The sequence below is a fragment of the Zingiber officinale genome, chromosome 8A (assembly GCF_018446385.1).
Source record: "Zingiber officinale cultivar Zhangliang chromosome 8A, Zo_v1.1, whole genome shotgun sequence".
NCBI classification, from domain to species: Eukaryota; Viridiplantae; Streptophyta; class Magnoliopsida; order Zingiberales; family Zingiberaceae; genus Zingiber; species Zingiber officinale.
The window spans coordinates 516215-537557 of NC_056000.1; the positions used below are offsets into that span (position 1 = coordinate 516215).

General features: G+C 39.8%; 3 protein-coding genes across 3 annotated transcripts; all 3 read right to left on the minus strand.

Annotated features, from left to right (window-relative positions):
* Positions 1-2902: 2902 nt before the first annotated feature.
* LOC122012400 (AP2-like ethylene-responsive transcription factor CRL5) lies at positions 2903-6477 on the minus strand. Its single transcript, XM_042568916.1, has 9 exons — positions 5843-6477; positions 5264-5729; positions 5024-5106; positions 4874-4882; positions 4697-4785; positions 4546-4619; positions 4397-4447; positions 4250-4326; positions 2903-3798 (listed from the first exon to the last, which is right to left on the minus strand). The coding sequence occupies exons 1-9, from the start codon at positions 6132-6134 to the stop codon at positions 3155-3157; spliced, it is 1785 nt and encodes a 594-aa protein (XP_042424850.1). The 5' UTR covers positions 6135-6477; the 3' UTR covers positions 2903-3154.
* A 4340-nt stretch (positions 6478-10817) lies between these two features.
* LOC122012820 (RNA-binding protein 1-like) lies at positions 10818-15545 on the minus strand. The gene is made up of 3 exons (XM_042569470.1): positions 15146-15545; positions 13793-14635; positions 10818-11062 (listed from the first exon to the last, which is right to left on the minus strand). Exons 1-2 carry the CDS (start codon positions 15455-15457, stop codon positions 13841-13843), a joined length of 1107 nt encoding a protein of 368 aa, XP_042425404.1. The 5' UTR covers positions 15458-15545; the 3' UTR covers positions 10818-11062; positions 13793-13840.
* A 1731-nt stretch (positions 15546-17276) lies between these two features.
* LOC122011556 lies at positions 17277-18419 on the minus strand. Its single transcript, XM_042567944.1, has 2 exons — positions 17877-18419; positions 17277-17784 (listed from the first exon to the last, which is right to left on the minus strand). Exons 1-2 carry the CDS (start codon positions 18283-18285, stop codon positions 17459-17461), a joined length of 735 nt encoding a protein of 244 aa, XP_042423878.1. The 5' UTR covers positions 18286-18419; the 3' UTR covers positions 17277-17458.
* Between the last annotated feature and the right edge of the window lie 2924 nt (positions 18420-21343).

A 21343-nucleotide genomic window follows, 5' to 3' on the forward strand; every position in this document is an offset into this window, starting at 1 on the left:
ACCTCTCGTAACCTCGACAATCATGAGGTGGTAGACAATCTCAGAGGTTGTCGAGTATGAGGAGACATGCAGCCTGAGTGATGTACAGTAACCATCTGAGAAATCTTTCGTTACCCATATGTGCACCTCTTTTGGCTTTTGTAACTTACCTCATTAATGAGATTGTTAAAGGAGTATGCTATCATAAGTTGTCGGCTAATGAGAAGTGCAATCTCCTTAGAAGAAGGTTCTAGTTAATGTTCATATTGTAAGTACTCTCCGATAGTTTTAATGTGATCAACTAAGTTAAGTTAGGTCATATTGTGGTTTGATCCTTATGTCTGAGTGTGCAGGAACTTAGGAGCACAAGAAGTCAAGCAAAAGACACAGCTAGCGAGAAGGACGGCACGGGAGAAAGTAGACGGACTCGGTGCTTCTGAGTGACGAGGTGCTGCGGAAGAGTATGCTAGCGGACGAAAAGAGAGTGCACAGTGTTTTCGAAGGACAGGAAGCTGGAGCAGAAAATTGCTTGAGGAAAAGGCCGAAAAATATGTTCGGGTGAACCTCATTCCGAATGGCCGAAATCACCTAAGTAAACGGAGCCAAAATGAGAGGAAGATCGGAAAGTTAACAAACATGTTGGTTGTCCAGCTCGGACCCCCGGGGCAGCCAAGGCGCCCTGGGCTCGTACCCTGGATGCAGGATGAGTCAACCCGATCCGAGCGCCCGGACCTAGTCCAGGTGCTCAGACTAAAAAAATCCTATCCTTGACAAATCGTTGCAATGCGGATAAAGTTTTATCCACGTCCAGACACCTGGAGCCATTCTAAGCTCACCGAGCAACTTGACCAGTAGACTATAAATAGAGTTTTTGTCTCATTAGTTGACACAACACACTTTGTACTCAAAGTTCTGTTCTGTTTTCACTTTTTGAGCATTATTATCTTGTATGAGGTTTCTCCGCCTCCGACGTTTTGTTCGAGAAGGAGATTATTTAACTGAGCTTAATTTTCTTAGAGTAGCAATCCCATGATTGTCAACCAAGTAAACGATCTGTCTCGTATTAATTTTTGTTATTCCATTTATTCCTTTTAATTAAGTGTGTAATTGTGAAGCCTGATTATTTGAGAAAGGTGTTTGCTTGTTTTTTATTGTGTAGGGCAATTCACCTCCCTATACTGGCCGCAAGTGACCAACACATATTATAATAGAGGAATATTCTTTGACAAACAGTTGTTATTCTGATAGGTTGTTGTGATTCTCTGACCATGTTATTTGTTGAGTATATCCAGCCGAATCTTTAAACCAGCTGACTGTATAGTCGTCCATCCCTTAAGCCACTTGGTTATGTATTAGGTGTTGCTGAAGATCTGCACTGGAAGTAATCTAAAGCTAAATCCTCTAGGTCCAGTCGGTTCTATGACCAACCATCCATATACTGGGATACTTGCCTCTTGAGAAATGGGGAACTGCGTCCTGAGGGATTTGATCGGTACTTTAAGCCGACCGTCCATATGAGAGAAGGCCTGCCTTGATCTGAAAATCCGACCAAGTTTATAAGGAGAGTTGTTTTATACTTATCTTCTGTACGTATAAGAGACAGGCATATTGAACTGTATAAATTTAACCGGAATTATTACTAACCAACTATATGAAGGATGATTGCATGTAAGAAAACCCTTAGGGTCGACCGACATTAGGGTCAACCAGTCATATGCTGAAAGATCTATACTGAGTGGGAAGTTGGGTCCCCTTACTCTGGCAGACAATATGCCCAGCCGGATTTATGATAAATCAGATTTTCCTTAAATTCGGTCGATTATAGACTGCTTAGATATATAATAGATGTCTTAATACAAGACCGACTTATAGGTCAGTCGTTCTCATTATGAAGGTTCTAGCGTTGTATAAAGAGTAAAATTCTATTGAGAATGACACGCTAACTGTCACCTCATCTTGATCTTAATTGTCACATCATCTTAACTTTGCTATGTCATATTTAGGTATGCCCATACCATCTAGTATCTGATAGCAAAATTTCAATGCAATTTTTTGTTTACTTCACGTGGCAAAAGGTGAAACACTCATCCTAGGTGCTCCTCAAGGCCGTTCCAAGGCATTTGAAAGGAGATTATTCTCTCATGATTCGATCCATATTTTCTTGTAACAATCTATCTTACCAACTCAGATTATGCCCGTGGAGCCCTTTACTTAATGATTTAATAGACCGTCATCAATTGCACGTTGATTTGCTTCCGATTGGATGGCAGGGAGGGGCGCTAATCGTGCCAAGGTAGATATCGACAGAGATGATGTCGTGTGAGGCATGAAAAGAGAGGAATGAGCAAAACAGGGCGATTGTTACGGTCACACTGGAAGTAACATCTCCCTAAAGGAAGAAGTAAAGGTTAAGTATACGATTTTGCTTGATTACGTTAAGAAAAGATTTGATGAGATGTTTAGCTCGACATGAGCTTCACGAGAGTGGTAAAAAAAAATATATGATTTAGAGGAGGTTGGATGGAATTGGTCATTGTCAAGTGAGTTGAGTAATTCTCAATATGAATGGCATCTGCGTCACTCTGCAAACTTTAGGACAAAAGCTTGCAATTAGTTCGAACTTCAAAATCCGATTCTATTTTAGTGGAAATTATTGCCATTTTGTATTCATTTTTATATTGATATTAACTCAATACTGCAAGCACCCGATTGGCACATGACGTTTATGGAACTTCTTTTAGAGTTGAATTAATTTATTCAGATTTTGACACTAAAAATACAAACAAAAAGGTGATTTCGTCAGTTGAAAGTGTTCAGTTGAAAAACACGCTGCAAGAATTCTTTTCCAAAAGAGGGTTCTGAGACCTAGAAGACACTTTCAGAAAGGTGCAGAGCCTCGCCCAACAGGAATTCTGCCATAAACTAGTACTAAACGATGTAGTAGAGCCTTAGTTCAATTAATAAAACAATAGATAAGCTTTTAACATCCAAAGCAGTAACTCGAGTAGCTATTCTACAAGTGCCAAAGCCTCGGCATAGCAAAATCCTTCCCCCTAGGAGAAGACCAGAGGCCAGATCCACGGGATCACCAATCTCGATCTATTACAAAGAAGTATGGTTACCACCTAAAGCACCCTTCTCGATATCCCCTAAAAGTTGAATTACTAACGGAGTTTTAGGCATCTGTCCAAGCGGCAAACATTGCCATGTGCGGCAAGGGCAGTCCAGGCCTTAGCTGTGTTGATGGCATCCATGAGTTCAGTGTATGACCGATGAACTTTGGTGGAGTCTTGGCGAAGAGCAAGGAAACATCTGCCCTATCGGGACTTCCTTCTCGAGAGTTGCTCGAGCCCGTAACAAGTGGTATGGAGTTAAATCCTTGTCCGATGTTCAGATTGCCTGACTCATTGATACCTTGTGCCGAGCTATCCATGGCTAAGACTAGGCTGTGAAGGTTGTTCACAAAGGGTTCATTTTGGCATTCAGAAATGCTAGTTATGTGTTTCGGGTTTTGTTCTTCGAAGACTTGGGATGTCTGGTCGGGAGACTGACAGTGATAGAGGGTGGTTTTCCAATCAGAGCTACTTGTGTTGTTTTCTGCAGTAAAATCAAACTCTCGGTTGCTACTCTGAGCTGATGGAGCAACACCATGGGCCTCTACGTTCTTGTTTCTTCTTGCGAGTTCGCCAGCTAGAAGAGTGCTACTCGCCATGATCTTCTCCACATCATATCTTGAAATGTTAAAGTTTGTGACAGCATTCAAGCTGCGGAACTTGATCGCAGCAATGTCATATGCTTCAGCCGCTTCCTCTTGAGTACCTAATTAATACACTTAAGCGTGAAACAGTAGAATGCTTAAAGTTCTAGGACAAAGAATAGGAAGCATCAAAAGTAACTTCTAATAATCATCCACGCAACTTCGCGAATGCTTTCTATTATTTTGTTGCCACTTTACTTTTTCTTTTCAAAATAAAGGTGATGAGTTGGTCAAACAAAGACTTTAGGGTCCCTGAAATATCAGCCTTGTTAAAAGCACCACTATTTGCCAATAAAGTCTTGCTCTAGCGAGCATGCTTGGCCCCAAAAGCATTCTCTCTCTGTTTTTTTTGTTCTTCAGAATTGTTAGGCAATCAACATGTCAAAGATTTAGCAGCAATATCATGATTGGAAGTTTGACTTGGAAAGTATTTGCATGGAATGGTTGCCACACTTGGGATCAGAGCCATGCAAGAAGATGATAAACCAGTTGCAGCCCAAATTAAAAACTCACTGAAGGTTCCTAGATAAAGATCCTTATTTCCAGAGACCCTCCCGATCCTAGCTTGCCACCTTCCATGTTGGTGATGTCTGGAATATATCACGAGTTGAATAAACATATATGCTAATGGACTATATATGAGTACTACTGAAAATTGACCTGGTGACTCCCCGGTATATCGATGCTCCACGTGAAAAGCCACTGCTCTTCCTGCGAATAAAAGAGATCGAGCAACATATTCCTGCCTGCTCATGTTCCATTTCGAATTAACCAACTGTGAAAAAAGAAAAAGTATATATGGCTTCGACCTTCTTAGATGAGCAACATATTCCTGCCTGCTCATGTTCTTCATTTCTTCAATTTCTTCATGGTAATCTTCCAGCTGCATGCACCAAACCATATATAAATAGTTATCACTCGATACATATTTTCAGACAAGTTAAATCTTTGACAGTTTACCGGGAAGTTGATATGAGTGTTTGTGCCCCAATACTTCAAAGCAGCCAAATCATAGGCTCTCGCAGCTTTCTCTTCCATATCATACCCCCCTGTGATACAAAATGCTAAGATATCGTCTTGCATGCTGAAATAGAAAATGAATGCTAGAATTTGGATGAGTGACGGAATTAAGCATACCCAAGTAAACTGCTCTCGACCCAACAAGTTCATCATTATCATCCAATGCATACCCGGACAAGGAAACAATTAATTTAGTAAGAAGAGAATTCGAAGTGTGAATGAATAATTACTTCAATAGTGATATATGTCCGTGTTTTATAATCTAACCTTGCCTTCCTTTCCTTGTTTGCCCTTCTTTTTTGCAACTATTGTCCCAGAGATGAGCTTCATATCGTCCAGTCCACCTGTGCCTGTAGCAAGTTCAACATTCTTTACTGGAAATGCTCTCGATCACCATAAAAAAGAACGGTGACACTAGGCGGTATCGTATCATATTCAGCAACAAAAAGAATTTAAACAAAAAGAGAGAGAAAAAAAAAGAAGGAAATGTAGAACATGTGCAGTGACCTGGTGACACCCCTGTACTGAGACGTTCGCTGCCCAAACGTATCAATCGACTTGCGGTGATGAACAGGGTGCTTTTGACCTCCTCTCTTTTTGGTAGGGCCCAAGATCCCGTAGTCGGTGGCTTTGGCCGGACCGAAAGGCTGTGGAGCCGTGACACAGCTCGACTGCGAAACAGGGCTCATGGACAAGCTCAAGGACTGCAAATCCCCATTGCCCACGGTAGCAACCGGAACGACAGAAGCAGCCATCGGAACCTGATACGTCGTGTCATCATGGCTGGTGAGCGGAGCAAAGATGGCATCTTGGTAGTGGGGGAAGTGGTGATGGAGGATGTGCGAGGCTGAGGAAGTGAGAGAGTGTCTGAAGTCCAAGCTTAAGACCGTTGCTGCTTCCCGGTTGTGGGTCCCCAAGTTTGGACCACAGCCTAAGAAATCTTCCAATTTGGGAGATGGAGATGCCACCATTCCTACTCACATGAAAAAGGAATTAAGCATAAGTTTAAGATTCTTATGCGATCGAGCTGAATAAAAAAAGATGCTTATTTGACGATGAAGTTTCGAGTTTTAAAACGAATTGAACCTTGTTGTTGGGATCTGCTGAGAGCTTCCATGAGGCAAAGCGAGGAGCCATTGGACTTGAGTAGTGGAATGGAGGAGACCTGAGAATAGCGGCGGTATCCTAATCCTCCTCCGCCCTCGCCGAGGCCATAGATGAAACTAGAGCCGGTCAATGGAGGAGCGACGAAGAAGGTGTCAGTAGAAGAGTGGGATCGGTGATCAGCTGCAGCGACCTCCATGTTCATATGAGGGGAGAGAGAGAAGCCCAACCAGGCATTATTGGTGCCGCTGTTTGCGTTGTTCATGGACTTCATCTTCTTCTGCGTATTGATCCAAAGGAGGGATTATTTTTAAAAAGCCCCAAGGTGAGGCAGTTCAATCATTGGGGAGGGCATGCACGGCGGGCGTAATCATCCTTCTGCCTTCTTCTTGCAATGAACCCATGATATCCACCATCACTGTGTCACCCGGACACCCACCCACTATTGCAGTTTGGGTTTGTGTTCAAACTCTGAGCTTCAAGTTAAGCTCCATGCATGGCCAAGACCCATGATATCCACCATCACTGTGTCGCCATACTCGTCGTAGCACTGCAATACCTACTCATCTTTGTGCAGCTGAGGGATGTAATTTGACATGCCCATCTTACTTCCAATTGAAAAAGATGCATGCATTAAACATTTCTCCTTCTCTTAAACGCCTGCCTGAGCAAATCACCAAAAGATTTGCTCAGACAAAGAGGTGATTGGAGAAAGAGATTGGACGTGTAGATTCGGTAGATCGAGACAACAGGTTTCATGCACGATCACATGCTTTTTTGCAGACAAAGTTTCTGAACACGGCAGGCGCTTCGCCCGGGAGAATAGAATCTAATTTTGAAAGCATTATCGATTCATTAGCGTAGTGATGCCATAGAAGAGCTGAGGAAAAATTATGGTGGTCAAAGCCAGCCTTCAACTCTAACGAGATGGTCTCTTTCCATGGCTGAATTAAACCACCATTCGAACGCACTGTAATTTATGTGGTGGTGGTGGTGTCCTTTCGGGGCGGTGCGATGGTTAAGATATGGGGAATTGTCACATGAGGTCTTGGGGTCGAAACTCGACGTGATCGAGTATAACCTCCCCCATGTCTTAGCCATTTGCACTAATGACTAGTAGTCACCCGTGATTTACCTCCTCCGTGTTGGCTTAGGGACGGATTGACGGAGACGCTGGGGCGAGCGAATTGAGCATAACCTCCTTTATATCTTGACCATTTGTACTAATAATTAGTAGGTATCTATGATTAACCTCCTTTATGTTGTCCTAAGGACGGGCGCTAAGACCAAACGAATTATTTTTACCACATGATAGTCCTGAGTCAACGCTCGTAAAGAATTTAGTCGATGACGACTAAATAGGTTGCCAAATAGGGCATGCCTGAAATGCCATCGCTCCCATTAATGTCTCGACCTTCTTTTTCAACGAAAGGTGAAATTCATTTCGACCTTAAAATTTTACCTTTTCTAAAAAATATCTTCTAGATTTTAAGATGAGCAAATATACTTACAAGTTTAAATAATTCTTTTATCATTTACTCATAATTATTCAAACTGTAGCCCAGGAAAAATGATATTGACTTTTTTAAAACAAAATTCCACTGGTGTTCTGCTAATCTTAAAATTTAAAAATATTTCATTTTAATTTTTTCTCACTTCCTTTTTTAAATTTCTAAATTTACTAATTTCAATATGCAAGCTCTGGATTACCTATTAATTATTAAAAATTAATATTTACTCAAGCATACGTATGAATCATGTTGTGCATTAAATCATGTTTATACAAAAAAAAAAAAATCTCATTCTCAATTAAAAATAAACTAACTATTTACGTTTCAACTTAAGAGTACGAGAATTCGATTAAATTATTGTTTTTTTTATCATTATAGTCAGTGAGATATTAATACGTTTAATTATTATACATCATCTGGAAATTGCGAAATAAATCTGAGACTCAGGTGACTTCGGACATTTTAATTCTTAAAAGTGAGTCTAAGCATCCGGATATGTGATGATCATTCATAAATATACACCAAACGGGTGTATAGATATGTATATATTACATGGTTAAATGTCAATTTTCTATATTGGGAATGAAAATTACACATTCCTGAATCTAAACAATTAATTATGCAGCGACAACAACACACTTATCGAACACATAATATATCCACATAGCCACATTTGATCGATCTCTAAATTGGTCAAGCTATAAAAAAAATCTAATTTGGTTTGAAAATGTCAACTTTTCCAAAATTATGCATTGCTCTATCACAAACTACATTATAGAAACAATGTATTTTTCTCTAAAAAAAATAGCTAAGAAGCCATTAAAAGTATATCATAATTTCAATGCAATTATTCATTTTCTTCTTTTCGAGTTATGCAATTTAAAAGGCTATCCATTTTTTATAAAAGATAAAAAAAATTTATGAGTTTACGAACTGTCTTTCCGTAGAGTACGCTGTCAGATATGGCATCTTTCACGCTGAGTGAGTGAGCGAGCGAGAGAGCCAAAATTTCCCACCACGACCAGTCGACCATGAAAAATTTGCTTTTGAAACGCTATTAATAAGTTTAATGGGAACTTAGAGCTTTGAAATAATTGAGATGAAAAGGCAACAAGGAAAACGAGACAAGAAAGTCTAACAATTAGGTTTCAAATGGTGAGACAGATATCTAACCTTTATCCCTTTCCAGTGGCTTCTATTGCCCAACAGTGCAAATTAAAATCCAAGCCATTGCACCCATGGACTGACTGACATGGTCAAAGGAATGAAGAAAATACGTACACAAAAAAGAAAGTAAAAGCTCATTCCATCCAAGCCTTGTGCAGCAATTAAAGCAAGAGCTCTGTAATAAAGGGGTTAAATGCTGCTTCAGTCTTCCACGACGGACGGGATGCATGAAATTCAAACAAAATCCAAACTAATATGCCAAAATCCTAAAGTGAAAGGGCAACGAAAGAGCTGCTTGACAGCAACTAGACAAGCAGCTAAATAAAACAGCAGAGAGAGAGACAAGGACCTACAGCTACCTCACGTGTATGTCATTCCAACTCTCTTTCTGTTCCTTATTAAAGCCCCAATTAATTCCTCCTGCCTTTCTCTGTGCGCCCATGCTGCTCAAAACCTGATGTCTCCCAGTGCTTTTAAATCCCTAAAACAATTTGTCGCTGTGCTCGAGAGGTCAACATCCAAAGGGAGTTCAGTGGCATATACATGCATGCAGATTAAGATACGAGTTATAATTTCTACATTATTCCTCCTAAAATAATAAAAATTATAGGCATCATATTAATTTGAGTCATTTAAGCTTTTCTCTAAAATAGCGGAATGGTAAAGTCCTGTGGATGGAACAATTTAGTTGAAGATTAACAAGAACGTTGTCACCTAGTTTTAGCTGTGCGAGTGAGAATGTCTGTTGGGCGGTGGGGCTCACTTAAAAGTTCAAGTTTGTGCATGCTTCTGCTACATTCCCACCACCACCTATTGTGTGATGTCCTTAGGAGAGCTGAGTTCAGCCTGAGCTGAGGACTGAGGTATGGGATAATGAGAAGAGAGAGAGAGATAACAAACTAATGTGCTTGCTCCTTTTTTTAACTTTTCTGTACCTTATCTGCATGTATCACAGAAACAGATTGCAGATTAAAATATAAGACTTCCAAGGATATAAGCAGAGCATGTGTGTAAAGTAAACTCATCTTGACCAACAGGAAACTGTGATCGAGTTCAGATCAATAGGTTTGAGTTTGTTTTTACCTCCACCCCCCTAGGCCCTAAGAATTGCATATAAAGAATCAGTGGGGGAACATGCATAGATTCTAATGGACCTACTTAATCAATCAGTTAGACTCTGGGCCCTTCAGTTATAGTGGCAATTATTCTTCACTCGTTAAACGACATCTTACATTTGCTCAAAAATGGAATCACGGAGAGTTCCAAAATACTTAGCCGCATTTGATTGACGTGCTTTCGGATCTTTCGTGCCTGCATGAGACTGGAGAGGACAAGAATAGGGTTATTCCATGCGAGTCTTTTCTTCTTCCGGACAATTAATTCGATTGGACTCCACTGAGGCACAAACTTTATGATTGATGGGTTAGCTTAATGGAGACGAATTGACCTGGATGTGAGGTGCAAAAATATAAAAAGATAAAAGAGATGAGATGATCTCCCATTCATGTCCATTCGCATGCATAATGGTATCTGATGGTCCCTCTAATTAGTGGGTCCTGATTAATGTTAGGGATTTCTACTTCCGACATAGCAAATCTCTTTTATGAAAGAAAATAACAGAGATTATGAATGTTAATTAGGGAAAAATAAATGCTCGTGATAAAGATTATTAAGAGGAATCGTGGTTTCCAATAACTAGGATTACCATATTCAAAAAATTGCCAAAATCTGTATGCATATCTAAAAACATTGAAGCAACAGGAGACTTGCTAGGATTCCCTGGTTCAAAAACTGCCAAAACATGCATGCATATCAAAAAACATTGAAGCGACATACAAGGAGACTTTTTCGTATCTAATAGCTATCAGTCATTACTCAACTGCTATGAACTAGCTAGTTACCAAATAAATCTCTTTCATCAGTCTGAAGCTTGGGAACCAATCTATTACACAGTGTAATGATAAACTATTATAAAAGGGTTCAATTCTGGACAGATGTAAATTTTAAAAGGAAAACAAACTGTTTCATCCACTAATCAACTTCGTGATTAATAATAAACTAACCCTATAATTTATCTCCCTTCATATCATCTAGGGACGGACTAAGAGACCTTTTGCTATAATTGCTACAATGATAGACCATCATGCTTACATTCTAGGCTCAACCACTCCATGAGGTCAGATTAGGTTCTTACTCTTTGAATGACGAGCTTTAACCAATATAACAACACATGAAAATAACCAATTGTCAGATGAACCGTCGACAGAAGAAAACTTTTGAAGTTTAATCAATTAATTGTCAAGTTACCATCACACCTAAAAAAAAAATCAAACTGTGCAATTTAAACTAGCAGACCTACATTGCCTGAGCAAATTGATGGGCATAATATATACAAAATGGAATGATGCAGCGTTTTGTTCAATTCAATGGATATGGTTACAAGAAAGACTAGGAGCTGAGATGATTGGCAACTGCAGAGGTGATTTGTTGCGCCAGCATCCATCAATAAGTTAGCATCTGGTGCCTAATCAATGCCCATTAAAACGGAGGAAATATGAATTATAGCAGTTTGCAGACATCAAAAATCACTAATCTAACTTTTGCTAGGCAATGAACAGGGCAAGAAAGAAATTCCAAATAAGTACAGAAAGAAAATACTTCAAAAGATGACAAAACAAAGTGAAAAGAATTTCAATTTGCAAACTCATCTTTGTCTCGACCCAAAAAAAAAAAAAAAAAACTAAACAGAAAATATTTTTTTTTTCAGGAATACTGATGGTTAGCAAAGTGATCATTGGTTATTGTTGGAAATGTAAATGAAATAAAGAAGTGGAGACGAAGAGACTCAATTGCATATAGATTCTTAGTTGTGCGCATCAAATGTCGAACCGATTGAGACAAAATTTGCCCAAGTAAATGAACTAATGTTTTGCCACCTGAAACATCTGGCATTAAACCCACTAATGGTGATTCTATAACGTCTCGACAATAATGACTGACATTAATCTATTAATGACGATTCTATAACGTCTCGATAATAATGACTGATATTACATCCATTAACGGTGATTCCGTAACATCTCATCAATAATAGCCGATGTTAAACCTAACATTGAATGGTCATAACTCAGTCATTCATTGCAGTTAGAAATGAGTCCTCCTATATAAGGAGGCTAGATCTTAAGTAAAAGAAAAGAAGCGAAACAATAGCAAAAGAATTCCTCCATCTTCATTCCCTGATTCTTTCCTCACAGTCGTGCATTTTATTTGCTCGACTGAACTATTCATGATAGCACTCGAGTGCATTCTCAGTTCGTCACGAACAACTAGTGTTTGGTTGCGTGCATGTTCTACCGTTATATCCTGAAAATAGAAGTCGGAGATGGGGGCGAATCTGTTTCAAGGAAACTACTTGAAAGGCCTCGACATCTTCTAATCGACAACGCCGTCTTCCGACTCGATGACTCAGTTTCCTTATTCCTCTCAGCATCTCCCAACTCCACGACTCGCCTTCCCGACTCCAGTCGGCATCTCACGACTCGACATCCACGAGTCTGCACTCGATAGTTTGCGCTCAGGAGTCTCCACTCTGCACTCGAACTGGCAGTAGGCAGTCATCTTCCAGACAACCTAGCAGCTCGACTTGACTTTCAAGGCCGATAACCTGAGATTATATGCTCAGGACATCTCGACGGATAACTTGAAATTGATTTTATACAATTTCAATTCAGCTAAACTTTCCCTCTATCTCTGGCAACATATTATCCAACACTGTGCCTAATTTTGGCTTCTGCAAAATCATACCATTTTTGTTTCAAGTTAAAAGGTTACTACAGTAAATGCATGGCTAAATTAACAACCTACTTTTCCTATCTTTATGCTATTTTTCAGCTATCGAATTGTCATACATATTAATTAAATTCGATAAGCCAACCAAGCTCAATCTAGCCAGAGCAATAGCATTGACTTGTATTTACTGGCCCACGGCTTGTATTTTGGATCGTCTTTTCTTACGACCTACTTTCATTTTGTTTCCTCTCTTCCTATCTACTTGCTCTGCTCTCTCAACTTTTCCCCTGCTTATTAATTATGTATGCAACATCAGTCAATACCAAAAACATACTGAGGAAGCTTTCCCTGTTAAAAGGATCCGAACTCATTTTCTGCCCATACAATCACAGTCTAGATGTCTAAGAGCCCTCCAACATCTTGAAAAGTACCCCGTACATGAGGAAGTCGATCATTACAGAAACATAAAAATTCTAGACATTGTTTAGCTTTAAAAAAGTAGATTTACCTACCATGATATACTATGCTTTCACAATCCAAATAACCAATACATTCAGGAAGAATTGTTGCCAATCTCTAAGAAAATGGTTACGAAAGTATAAGCTGATGTAGCAACCTTTGATGGTATACTTGGCCCAGACCCTCTTGTTGGTTGGTTAGATAATATGAGTAACTTTACTTTGAAGGGTATGAGATAGCAGACACTAAATAAGGTCTATGAAGTAGTAACGTCTGCAAGGAAATGTTGGCATATTGTTCAAAGAAGGCAACCATCTTCATGAACCAAGTAAAATTTTATGGAGGTCATCAAGCAATAACAGAGAACAAAAACCTAAAAAAGGGCAGCCCGGTTCATGAAACTCCCGCCATGCGGGGTCCCAGGGAAAGATCCATTGTACCCAGCCTTATCCTACTTTTTACAAGAAATTGTTTCCAGAATTCGAACCCGTGACCAAATGACCTTTTGGCCACATGGCAACAACTTTTACCGTTGCATAAGGCTCCCCTTCAACATAGAACAAAAACCTGCTCGTAAAAAAAAACAAAACAAAGACTAACATGTGAAAATGCTTCCATAAGCTTGTAGAAAGGATAGAATAAGAAAATGTATGTCATTCTAGAGCCATTATTGGGTCCCACCTCTCTCCAATTATGGATGATTCTAGGAGTAGGGACATACGTTGGACTTGAAGAAATGACGAGCAATTGATGAGGGCACGGAATGCAATAAAAAACATGTCAGGTAAGACCATGTGTGTCAAGTCGGAAAAGGTATAATCAGAACCTCAGGGATCCAACTGTGAAGAAACAGCAGGTAAACAACTTATTTTTAACAATGAAAATTTGGCAATAATCTAAATTTGACAGATGGCATGCCCTGAGAATAATTGCATAGCTCAAGCATAGAACATGTGAATTACTAAGAGAAATTACAAAAGGAGGAATGTGTACGACAAGAAATTACCATGCATCTTCTGCTTTGGGATTATTGTGTTCTCTGGAAGTCCCATTATCACTGATCAATGTGCAGGATCACTTCAGTTTCCCTACAGCTGGTTTCTTTACTGCTTTCAGACCCATGATCCCCAGCATAACACAGAGTAGGCACAAACATGTTGCTTCTAAAGCCATCAGTGACATGAGGTGGATAGGTAACGGGCACCATCACTCCACTCCCAACATTTAAAGGGCTTCTAGAATTTCCTAAGTAGTCATTGTATCTAATTCCAAGAACACCACTTGGATTATATCCTCCATAAAGTCCTCCATAAAGATAAGGAGGGCAGGGTGCTGCTACGTAATAATTGAAATATCCATAATCGCCATATCTTGGATAAAAAGTGTGTTGATAAATACCATAATCAGGCTCTGCTAGTCCGTTAGTTGCTACAGCTCTTGGATTACAATGCTCGTTATCGTTATCATTTCTGCACAAACGGTAGTTGTCATCTTTTGGAACAGCTAGCTTTACCTGTACAAGTTTCCCTTTCAACTGATAGAAGCTGTTCTTCAATACCATTGTCACGGGATCATCTGAAGAAAATGTGATAAAGCCAAAACCCCGAGGCCGTTGAGTCATATTATCATACATAACGACTGAATCAACAACTGATCCAAACTTCTCAAAGAAACTTCTCAACTCAAGTTGTGTTAAGTTGCCTGGTAAACCTCCTATAAAAATCTTTTTTGGATTGCCATTGTTAATTTCCCAATTATTATTCCTACTGGATATGCTACGTTCACGTAGAAACTGTTTCTGGTTAGTATGGTTAATCTGACCTTTCGGTATGGCTCTTTTAACCTCCACCTATAAACAATACAAAAATCAAAGAGATCTCCATTAACATGTGATGCACAGATGCCAAGAATATTTCACGAAAGGACATTGATGAGTTGAAAGCTTAATTCTTCTCCCTCCAGACAAATTGGTCAGACCAACCATTACTTTATGCGATTAACTAATGTTCATCCTGTATTAGGAACCACGGTTCACGAAAACATAAGAAACTTGTACTTCTCTTTAGTTTCTTAGGCACGAAAAGGATGCACCAGAAATCAGAAAGAATGAATTGTGAAGAAGTTGCAAACAACAAGTATACATAAAACGACATTTTTGGAACTGAAAAAATAAACATAAAAAAACAAAATCCTACTTTATTTACTCATCAAATGGACCGACGATTCAAGAATATGCAACGAAATTTATCGAATAATGGTGGGAAAGAGTGTCAACCAGCATCAAGAAATATAAATGTCGTGGTTTTCTTACAATCAATGTGAAGTAAAACGCTAGAAAAAGCAAGGGAACAGAACCTACCGTTCGTCCGCTAATGAGAGGATTGGGGTTTTTGAGCGCCTTTTCAGCGGCTTCCGTCTCCGCAAACCGGACGAAGCCGAACCCCCTACATTTCCCGGTTAGCCGGTCCTTCATCACCGTTGCTTCAACCAATCCGAACTTCTCGAAGTGAGTTCTCAAAGTTTCCGCCTTCATGCCCGAGGAAATTCCTCCGACGAACAGCTTCACCCCATTTTCGCTTGCCGATAATGGTCCCGTAGCATCTGAAGTCGAGTAGCGAAATGGAGGAAGAACGGCGTCGGTTGGCGGCGGCGACGACGAGGGGAGCTCCATCTCTCAATCCTCAGCCCAGCACGCCGGCCTAGGGTTTTGGGGGTTGAACGATAGACTGACGATAACGAATTACCGAGCGAAGCAACTGGATGGTTAAAACGTAGGCACCAGTTCGGATCCAACACGGAATTTACCGGTTCGTATCTCTTCAAAAATATCCTGATCGTCCATACCAGGTGCCTGTGGAAATGTGTGGCACGGATTGAGGAGACAATGATTTCACCACTTTTATATTTTTGTTTTAATGACTTTTTTCCTTAAAAACTTGATAAGTAATTATATTTTATGACTTATAATCAATTTATTTTATTATAAATTATATAATAGATTTATAGTAGCGTTAAAACCTAATGCACCGTTCATTGCTTTGCCAAGTTTTGACCTCTACTTTTAGACAACTTATCATATCTAGTGATTCGGCGGTAAGAACAGGGGAATCCCATTCTAAAAAGTCAATGCTACGTGGAGGTCAAAGGATTAGCAGGACTACCGGAGAAGGGTGGACCGACCGGCCTACAGGAAGTGGTTGGACCGACTGGCTACCAATGTCCAACTGAAAGCAAAGGCGCCCCGACGGTAGTCAGGGTCCCGGCGCTCGTGTAACATGGCCATATGGTCGAGCGGGTGGCTCGCTCGGTCGAAGGCATAAAGTAGCAACACTGCGAACAGTCCACGGAGCACACTACCGGGATTCTCCTTAGCGGACCGGCACATATGGCCGGCCGGACGTGATGAAACTGCCGACCGGCCAGATGCTCGACATGAAGTAAGAAGGGACAAAGGGACAGGGGAACATCTTCTGACAGCGGGTATGTTCGACGAGCAGGCCATACGCAGGATCTTATGACAGAGGGTTCCGTTGTCCCATCAGAGACGTACTCGGACTGTAGCAGTATGGAATCAGGTAAGCTTTTCTGACAAGCTCATAATGAAGTATGGGATGAGGACACATATTAGCCTCGGTGTGTGTACGTGAGCCCCTTCCCAGCTCTATATAAGGAGCCTCACACTTCGCCGGAGGTACGCATTTTACGATACTTAGAGTCACCCCTTTGTTGTCCACTTGCCTGACTTGAGCGTCGGAGGATCGTTGCCGGGAACCCCTTCCCTGTCCGATTTTTTTGCAGGTTCGCCGGAGGTCCATACGACCGGTCGGGGATCTACGTCAGCAACGCGGAGAGCGCCACATGCCCAACGTCCGTTGATTCAGCGTTCGGACATGATCATCTAGTAACACGATTAAATTTTATTACTGTGGATGATATTAAATTGTTATAAATATTACTAATACATGCTTAAGTTAAATAAGTGGAAAAAGGAACACAAATTAGTACTTTAACATTTATATAAATGGTAAACAAATAGCTAGGAATACAGTCATTTTATAAAATGACATGTGGAAGAGGAGCTTAACGTCAATCCCATGTAGTTAGTTAGTTAGTTTGTTCGTTCTTTCTCTCTCTCTTGTTAGTGTGTCATGATCACCGAATTAAGCTACATGTATTGTGGGCCTCGATAGGCAACCAATCCTAGATCATATGGACTATGCTTGCTCCGATGGACAAGAGAAGTGATGGAACCGAATAACTCCATTTAATTTGCTCTCGCCGTGGAATCTAATAAATGCATGCACATGGTTTGATGGAGCCGTGGACCATCATCATTCCATGTCCAGATTTGCTGCAATTCATTCTTTCTTTCATTCATTCATTCATTCATTCATTCCTAGAAGCATATACAAATAATTTGTTATGCATGCCTCTAGTTGATTGGAATCTGCTCTTGTAAAACATAAATTAACCTGCACAGGTCAATGGTGTGGTTCACAAGATCGAGGAATTTATTAAACAGAGAGAGTGGGAAAACCCTGAAATGGAATGAGGATTTTGTCTTTTCTTCGGGCATTGTGTTCAGACTTCAGAGGTTGTCCCCAGAAAAAAAGGACAGATATGTCTAGCAGTTAATTCCGCGATTTCAATTAACATCAGTTTTACAGGTTAATTACAGTGAATCTAGAACATCACGCAGAGTTTCTGCCCTCATCTCCTCGAAGATTATCCGCTCAATCTCAACTCCAACCTCTGATTCTTCAACTCGGAACTGTATCCATTCTTTGCTGGATTTGGATAAATCTGAACCTATCAGATGTGTTAGACTCTCGCATGACAGAATTTCTTCCTCACATAAGCTCCCTCCGCTCCGTACAAAGTGATGCGGCTCGAAGATGAACCTTCTGCTAGCTTTTGGTGGATCCGAGCGAGCCCATGGAGATTCACTTTTCTCGATTGGCGAATCGAAATTCGAGCTCGACGAGGCCTCTTCCTCCGCTGCGGCAAGAGAATGGCAGCATTGTGAAAAAGATGCAATTTTTGAACCAATTCAGAGGATAATTTAACAGAATAATTGGTTAAAAGAGCACCTTGCAGCTCGAGAACTGACACAGGACTGAGCACTTCCCTGGCCAGCTCGCCTTCTTCAGTGCCGCCAGAATAAGAAAGCCTGCGGAATTCAACTGCTCTGTTTCCGTCTTTGATTCGCCACCTCCATGCTTTTCTTATCAGCTTACTGCAGGCAAATTTGTCGAGTAGGCATCTGAGAAGCCCTCTCCTGCTCTTCCTCAACCCATAAATGCCAAACCTTGTTAGCTTCCTGAAATTGCAAGAACTGCTTCCGGGACAGCAAATGGACGCGGCAGTGGCTTTCATGGCTCTGCTATCCGAGTAGCCATGCTCCAACAGGTAGACATCCAGCAGAAACGGCTCCTGTTGCTCTTCCAGAAGCTCAAATAGCCTCCTGACAGGGCGCATTGGGTTGTGAACAGAAGCCATCTCGCAGGTAATTTGTCAAGCGAAGACATGATCTGTGCTCATTGAAATGATGGTTCGATGCCGGAATTGAGGAGGATGAGATGGAACATACTAACATAGAGACCAGAGAGGATGAGAAGCAAGCAAAGCCTTCGGTGGGCGAGAGAGTTTAGGGGCAAGTAGGGAGGTGTGCCCACTTTATTGTTCGGTAGTACGAGCAAGCACGTGTGCAATGGGACAAGGGGAAGGAGAGTAGGCAGGTTAACAAAGGTTGAGTCGATCGATTTGTTGTTAGGATTTGAGTTTATTGATACAATTTGACCTCTACTTTTTTGCTATCTGCCGCCAGTGTTTTGAAAAATCAAATTAACTAATTCGACCAGAATTAATAATACATTGGACTTACGAAACGTTACTCGAGCATACATAATTGAGATCACACTTAACCAGCCATTTGTTCATTATATTATCTTATTTGAACCTTTATAATTATTGCTAAGGTTAAAATAAAATAAGATATAACTAAAACAACAGGAGTCAATTCAATACCGTTTGCAGAAACAATAAGAATAATTAGGAAAATCGAAGGGTAAAATTGAAATGATTGAATTTTCATAGAAGCAGGCAGCAGGGGCTTTAATTGCACTTATGTTGTTAAAGGAGTGTAACTGAAGGTTCCGTTCGCCCACTTTCCCAGAAGACAAACAGGCCGGGCATCGGTTAGCTCATTTAATTAAAAAGTCCCAAATTGCGATGCACCGCATCTGAATTATTATTTTGGCATTTATTTCTGAAAGTGAGTAATATTATTATTATTATTAATGGCAGATGTGGCTGCCTGTATTAGTTGTCTCATTAAGCAAAAGTCCTCGAGCCGTACCAGATGCTGGCCCCCGGGGGACCTCTTTCTCGCAATACTCCCATTGCAGGTATTGACACGGGCCTCATCATAATGGTTCACTTATCGCCAAGCGAAAATACGTGATGCACATCTCTTTATGTTTCAGATAATTTTATATTTATATGGAGTTTATAATAATATAAAATAATAATAATAATTTGCAGACACTCAAATACAGCAAACTGTTTAACAATTTTCCTGCTCGTTTTTTTTTTTTAACATCAAGCGGCGGAGGAGGTGACGTGAAGGAGACTGGCCCACGATGTAGCCATTCTCAGCCCGAAGGTCCCAAATCCAGGCGGCGGAGTCGTCGCACCTCGTCCAGCTAGACCAGATTCGGTTCGGCCCATGATGACACAGCCCCTGTATTGAGGACGTCATCGTGACGAAGACAACAGAGTGAGAGTGATGGAGAATTTACATTGAGTTTGAGTATAGTTTGAATATCAATGTCATTTTACAAAATAATTTTTATCTTTAATTTCTATTTCATCTGTGTAAAAAGGAGAAACTTTTTTTATTTCTTGGTAAGTGTATCATTATAAATTCCTAATACTTGGAAAAATGATTGATGTAGAAATCTTTCTTTGGCACCTACGTGGTTTTTAAATCGACAATTATCAGTTAAAATTATATACACTCATGAAGAGGAGGGATAAGGAGATCTGGATCAAATTCGATTTACCTCCAACTTCTTATTTAAAACCCTAACTTGGACATCTGAGTAGCTGTGGGATCTATCCCATGTCCAGTCTAGCCTTTCATTTGAGTGTGTTCCGGTTTCCTTCAACTGCATGCTTCCTTGATGATCTCCAGAGCAGAGCACCCGTACCTTAATATGTTTGGTGACTAATAACTCGATTCCATCATATTTTAGCCGGAAGAATGATAATATTGTTTTAGTGATCAGTATAAATTAATAATAGGATGGAATATCCTACGTGTTCCATTGACAAAGATCTAATGGGTTTGTGTGAATAGTTTAAAGAGATTTCAGTCAAATGGGTCTCGAAGCTAATAAGTAATTAGTGTCATCCCAGCTTTTTCATCCTTTCGAGTAAAAAAATCATTTTATATCCATTGAATCAGTTCGATCTGTTATTTCGAGTTAGTAAATTCGGCATGTCGAATCAAATTTTAAAAACTCATGGAAGATAATTTATCAAAAGTCCATCTACAATTTCCTAATTTTTAAAAAACGCAACTAATTTTCATATTTGCTAAAGAGCTCGCTTGTTGTCCTACGGTGCCATGACTTCTCTAACATGATATCTACAGATGGATTTTTAAAAATTGATAATCTAAAATTTGTCTTATCATATGTCTATAACACACATCAGCGGCGGAGCCAAGAATTGACTAAAGAAGTAGCTAAAATTTTTAACTATTACTATAACACCAAAAAAGTCTTACCCCAATAGGTGGGTCAATTTTATGGATCCTTCTATGTTATTAGATTCTATCCCATGCTACATCAACATCCAAACTTAAATAAATTTTATCTTATTTTATTGTTATTAACTATTTTTTTTAATTTAAAAATATCCATCATTATCGAGCTATGTTAGCTTTATGCCTCAAACTACTTCGATGAGTATTCGAATATTGTTCTTGCTGGTTGGGCAGCAAGGAACCATCAAGTAATTTTGAAATGATTTGGTCCAATCTACCCACTCTTATATCGATTAATTAATACCGCTTAGAATTTTTCATATTTTTTCTGTATAATACTACTCAAATACCGAAATACATATCAAATTATCATTCTAATATTAAACAAAATCACAAAAACAAACAAAAAATAGGATATGGAAAACCTAAAATTCTATCATAGGTGCTGCATTGAAACTATAAATAAGGAGCATTGAAATAAGGAAACTAAAAAACCTATAAAGAATGTCATAGAACTCGTTAATGCCTACTGATATAACATTAACAAATTCAAAATTAAAATGCATTGCAATTCCCTTTTGGTTGCTTGCTGGAAAGTGGAAATTGTACAATTCTCTAGTACGGTTTGGTCCGTTTAGAAACTACAAGTCTACAACCATCTAACACCGAAAGTTTCTTAATTTAGTTGATACATTAGAAGTTAGAACTGAGCGACAGGTTGCGAGGGAAAAGAGGAGATCGAAGGGGGAAAAAACTCAAAGAGGATGATTGAAGGGGGAAAAGAGG

Excerpts from the sequence above, each read along its gene's own strand:
- LOC122012400 (XM_042568916.1), bottom strand. The coding sequence starts at position 6,134 with ATGAAGTCCATGAACAACGCAAACAGCGGCACCAATAATGCCTGGTTG. Across the intron at positions 5,107-5,263 it reads CAGTACAGGGGTGTCACCAG|GCACAGGTGGACTGGACGAT; the intron begins GTCACTGCACAT and ends AACTTGCTACAG. Across the intron at positions 4,448-4,545 it reads TATGTTGCTCATCTAAGAAG|GAAGAGCAGTGGCTTTTCAC; the intron begins GTCGAAGCCATA and ends TTTTATTCGCAG.
- LOC122012820 (XM_042569470.1), bottom strand. The coding sequence starts at position 15,457 with ATGGAGCTCCCCTCGTCGTCGCCGCCGCCAACCGACGCCGTTCTTCCT. Across the intron at positions 14,636-15,145 it reads CTCTCATTAGCGGACGAACG|GTGGAGGTTAAAAGAGCCAT; the intron begins GTAGGTTCTGTT and ends TATTGTTTATAG.
- LOC122011556 (XM_042567944.1), bottom strand. The coding sequence starts at position 18,285 with ATGGCTTCTGTTCACAACCCAATGCGCCCTGTCAGGAGGCTATTTGAG. Across the intron at positions 17,785-17,876 it reads GTCAGTTCTCGAGCTGCAAG|CGGAGGAAGAGGCCTCGTCG; the intron begins GTGCTCTTTTAA and ends CTCTTGCCGCAG.